The 5,562-nt window shown below is 43.4% G+C and overlaps 1 protein-coding gene across 1 annotated transcript; it reads left to right on the forward strand.

The window, feature by feature from the left end:
- On the forward strand, positions 1,018-1,885 carry LOC107607199. Its single transcript, XM_016309174.1, has 2 exons — positions 1,018-1,495; positions 1,815-1,885. The coding sequence occupies exons 1-2, from the start codon at positions 1,018-1,020 to the stop codon at positions 1,883-1,885; spliced, it is 549 nt and encodes a 182-aa protein (XP_016164660.1).

The following is a 5,562-nucleotide window of genomic DNA, read 5'->3' on the forward strand; positions in this document are numbered from 1 at the left end:
GACCAGGGGACCCAAATTGAGCTCTCCTTAAAGTTTGAGTTTCCTGCCTCAAATAACCAAGCTGAATACGAGGCACTACTGGCTGGTTTAAGGCTGGCTAGGGAGGTAGGAGTTCAAAAGCTTACCATCTTCAGTGATTCACAAGTAGTCACCTCACAAATAGAATGGAGCTACCAAGCTAAGGATCCCATAATGAAAAAATACCTGGACAAAACCAGAGAACAGCTCGGACAGTTCGGGGGATATGAGGTCCGACATATGCCTCGGGAACAGAATGCCCGAGCTGATGCACTTTCAAAACTAGCCAGCACCAAACCAGGGGGCAATAATAGAAGCCTCATCCAAGAAACACTGCAAAGTCCATCAATCTTGGAGGAAGAAAAAGTCCTAACCATATCAGGTCAGGATCAAGGATGGATGACTCCCATAATCAACTACCTCAAGTCTGAAACACTCCCCACAGATAAAAAGGAGGCAAAAAGGCTAGTATGAGAAGCACAGTACTACACCATAGTGGGAAACATCCTATATAGGAGAGGGATTTCAACACCCCTCCTAAAATGTGTGCTGACCTCCGACACAAGGGAAGTCCTGAAAGAAGTACACATTAGTATATGTGGCAACCACCTGGGGGCACGAGCGCTTTCGAAAAAGGTACTCTGAGCTGGTTTCTACTGGCCAACCTTACAAAAGGAGGCAATAGAGTTCGTCAAGAAATGCCAACCATACCAGAAGCACGCCAACTTCCATATAGCTCCACCTGAGAAGCTCATCTGTATTACATCACCCTGGCCATTTGCAAAGTGGGGGCTCGACCTCCTCGGACCCTTCTCCCAAGAATCAGGGTAAGTCAAGTTTCTCATTGTAGGCATAGGCTACTTCACAAAGTGGATTGAGGCAGAGCCATTAGCTACTGCCACCGCCCAAAGAAGTCAGAAATTCTTATACAGAAACATTGTCACAAGGTTTGGGGTTCCGTACTCCATCACCATAGATAATAGTACTCAATTCACCGACATGGGTTTCAGGAAATTGGTAGCTAATCTAAAAATAAAGCACCAATTCACCTCTGTAGAACACCTGCAGGCCAATGGACAGGTAGAAGCCGCCAACAAGGTCATATTGACCGGGTTGAAACGGAGACTACAGGATGCAAAGGGAGCTTGGGCTCAAGAGCTCCCACAAATCCTATGGGCATATCGGACAACACCACACTCCACCACCGGAGAGTCACCATTCCGACTTGCTTACAGAATGGAGGCAATGATCCCTGTAGAGGTAGAAGAGGAATCCCCTAGAGTGATCCTCTACAACGAAGATACCAACTCCCAAACTCAAAGGGAAGAGCTCGACCTACTTCTAGAGGTCCGAGAAAGCGCTCGAATTAGAGAGGAAGTGCTAAAACATCGAATGGCCCTAAGGTATAATAAGAAGGTAGTCCGGCAAAGCTTCGCCACCAACGATCTTATTTTAATCCGGAATGATATCGGAGCAGGTCGGTCAGGAGAAGGGAAGCTGGTAGCCAACTGGAAAGGACCATACCAAGTTGCAGAAGTATTGGGGAAAGGTTACTACATGGTGTCCGACCTCGAAGGGCGGGAGCTATCAAGGTCATGGCATGCCTGTAACCTAAGAAGGTACTATAGCCAGAAAATAGTAAAAGATCTTAGGTCAAGGCGCACTCTTTTTCCTAAAAAAGGTTTTTTAACGAGGCGCCAGGCCGAGATCTAGAAAGCTGCCCGATCTAGAAGGGTAAGCACTAACATGTACACACTCTTATCCATATCATTTTATTATTTAAATAAAATTTTCAGATTCCCTAAAAAGTTTCCTACTAAGACGCATTAATTTACGCTTAAAAGCAAAATTCATCGACCGATCATAAAGAGGTTGGCAAGGTGAAGCGATAAAGCTCGGATTAATACAAGGAGTTATAAAAAGTGACCCATATAAAGTGACCTGACAAGGTTTGACTAAAAATGGAATTACTAAAAATAAATCGAGAAGGCCCGACAGAGAAGTCGGACTAGTATAAAAGGATCACTAAAAAGGGACAAAAACATCTCGCAAAGGCCGAGGGAAGACCAAGGCCAGAAGTGCTTAGCTGAAAGGTATAAGTCTTGAAAAAAGACATTACTTAAAAAGCAAAGCACAAGTCGGAACGGCGCTAAAAAATCATCCAACTAAACTATAAAGAAAAGGTTCCTTATCGGAACACTACCTAGAAAGTTGTTGGAATATGACTAAAAAGCCCGAACAATGAGGAGAAATAGGTCGGCACCCAAAAAGGCATAACCTAAAGGGACGAATACGACCTCAACAAGAATAAGCGAAAAGCCAAAAAGGTTGAAAAATAACTTAAGGCTCAAAAGTGCTTAGCTAAAAAGGATACGACTCCACTTAAAGAAAGCACGATCTCAAATTGAGGCTAAAAAGTCGTCCAAAGCAAACTAAAAAGTAACTATACCTAAAAAGTTATAAGGACTCGACTAAAAAGCCCAGATGGCAACCTAAGAGGAAAACTCAACTAAAGAGCCAGAACGGCTAGGAGTGAGGTAGCTGACCAAAAGGATAGCACAAATCAACTCCCTCCAAACAAAGGTTGCAAAACAACCTCCAAATATATGCATCTCGACACAAGTAAAAAGTATCAATTAAAAACATTAAAAGACTCAAGGGCTGCCTAAAGAGGAGCCCAAGAGTTTAAAAGGGTTTTGTTTTCAAAATAAAAGTTGCTAGGAAGCAACTAAAGTGTCAGCAGAATGATCCATAGAAGACATACACAGCAAAAAGTTCAAAAAGTTCACAAGCTGGAGCACACCAATACATAAACAATATGAAGAGATTACTACAAAGGATCCAAGTTTGCCTCAGTGGCTGCATCCTTAGAAGAAGGAGGCCTGGTCGCGAGCGGGGTGGCATTAACGACTCCATCCGACCCACCCAAAATCTCCACATCGGGCTCGGGCTCCGGAGGAACCACCTTGGCAGAAGGAGTCGAAGAGGCTGAAGCTATAGAAGCCTTGGCTGGTGGCACAGGAGGAGGACCCTCATCTTCATCATCTGAGGCAGGCACGATCTTGTCGTCCTCCACCACATTATCCAGACTTAATAAAGTAAGGCCGAGCTTAGGGGCAAAAACCCGGACCTGGGCCTTCAAATTTTCATACGCATCAGTTACACTGTCCACCATATGACCTTGGAGCTCGGCATAATCAGCATGGGCAGACTGAAGTCTCTCCCTAGTTTCCAGCAGCTCACCATATGTACGGGTGTAGCTCTCCTTGTACTTTTTTGCCGTCCCTTAGCCAGGTTTGCAGCTGCCTCAGCAGCAGTAGCTCGAGACTTCTCCTTCTCCATATCAAACTCCAACTTAGCCACCCTAGCATCTAGCTCATCCTTCAAACCCTTAATTCTATCAAACTCTGACTTGGCGTCTTCCATAAAGGCCTTAGTCGCATGAACTGGGGAATCCCGGACAACACGAGATAAAGTCGCACCCAGGTTGGCCATCCAAATACTATTGCTAATAATAAAATCCAGATGATGAAAGATGGACACATCATCCAACGGAACTTTACCATGAGGAGCTATCACCTCGGTAGCAAAACCCATGCCATCAAAGTCCTTATCATTCAGATCATAAGTACCAATAGTTTTTTGCCGCTTTGGAGGAGGACCACCAGCAGCAGGAGAGGAAACAGCACCAGAGGTCGGTTGAACAGGGTCAGAAGGAATCGTCCGAACACGTGGTGTCGGAATGATCTTCCTCGGGCTTGGAAAGTTAGAAGTCGGCTTCTTCGGGGGCACCTATGAAGACCATCTCTGAAAAGGAAGCCAGAAAAATAAGTTACAATAATAGAAAGGGTTAAAATTCATATTGAAAAGAGGGAAAAAGAAACCGCGAAGTGAAAGCACCATCAAGTAGTATTAAAAGCGCATGCATGTTCCCGAGCAAATAACCCCCCCTCGAGGAATGAATGCGACGATAAAGGAGCTGAAAAAAAAAGCTTCGCATTTAAAAAACTCGCAAATGGAAGAAACTGAGTAAACCAAGATGCTTGAGCATGACTTCCCCAAAGAGATCGAAGCTCTGAAAAGCACGATCTCATGGAAAGGTCCAAACTCAAGCAAGAGCACTGTTCATACCCTGGACCGAGCTGTATTACCCTGGTTGGACGACGTTAGAGCGACCGACCTCTCGTAAAGGTTGGCTCACAACCGACCTCTTCTTAAAAAGGTCGGCCAAATCACCATAGAGGCCCAAGTAGGCCCAAACAAAAGTACGCAGCCCACTCTAAAGGCGACTGGCCTGAAAGATAAGGTGACTTCGCTCAAAGATAAGATAAGATAACTAACTTATCTCCAGAAAGGTCACTCCACACTATTATAAATACACTGGAGCACCCAGGTATAACTCATACTCTGATTCTACAAAAAACCTGCCTAAAGCACGTACTAACTTAAGCATTGGAGTCTCTTGCAGGTACCACGACCCTCCGGTTACGAAGGATCAGCAGCATCTCCAACTCTACCAGGTCAGACACAGCAGAACCGACCAGCACAAAAGATATCGTCCGAGATCAACCTTCAGTTTTAGGTAACCCTTGGAACACTGCCCATAAAGGTTTTAAACTCTTTCAAATGGATGTCGAGTGTGCCTTTTTAAATGGCTTTATTGATAGAGAAGTGTACGTAGCCCAACCCCCCGGCTTTGAAAATAATGAGTTTCTAAACCATGTTTTTAAACTTTCAAAAGCTCTATACGGTTTGAGACAAGCTCCAAGAGCTTGGTATGAAAAACTTAGTTCTTTCTTGTTACAAAATGATTTTCCAAAGGGCACTACAGATACTACTCTCTTCATTAAAGATTCTAATGATCATTTCATACTTGTTCAAGTGTATATGGATGACATTGTATTTGATTCGGCAAATGAAAACTTGTGTGAAGAATTTGGAAAACTAATGACTAGTGAGTTTGATATGAGTATGATCGGAGAACTCACATTCTTCCTTGGATTACAAATCAAACAAACTCCTAGTGATATTTTTGTACACCATGGTAAATATATGCCAAAGAATTAGTAAAGAAATTCAGTTTAGAAAATTCTAAACCTATGAGTACTCCAATGCATCCTATTACAAAACTTGACAAGGATGAAAATGGGAAAGATGTTGATGAAACTCGATATAGAGGAATGTCGGATCACTTATGTATCTAACATCCTCTAGACCGGACATTGTTCAAAGTGTCGGTGTGTGCTCTAGATTTAATCTCACCCAAAAAAATCACATCTTTCGGCTGTTAAACGGATCATTAGATACATCAAAGGCACATCTGATCTTGATCTGTGGTATTCTAAAACTGAGGAATTCTGTGTAGTTGGGTATTGTGATGCAGATTTTGCAAGTGATCGTGTGGATAGGAGAAGCACTTCAGGGATATGTTGCTTTTTTGGATAATCCTTGAACTTTTGGTCAAGCAAAAAGCAAGCTATTGTTGCTTTGTCAACAGCAAAGGCCGAATATATTTCAGCCTCCTCTTGCTGCTCTCAGTTAATT

Source organism: Arachis ipaensis, chromosome B07 (genome assembly GCF_000816755.2).
Source record: "Arachis ipaensis cultivar K30076 chromosome B07, Araip1.1, whole genome shotgun sequence".
NCBI lineage: Eukaryota > Viridiplantae > Streptophyta > Magnoliopsida > Fabales > Fabaceae > Arachis > Arachis ipaensis.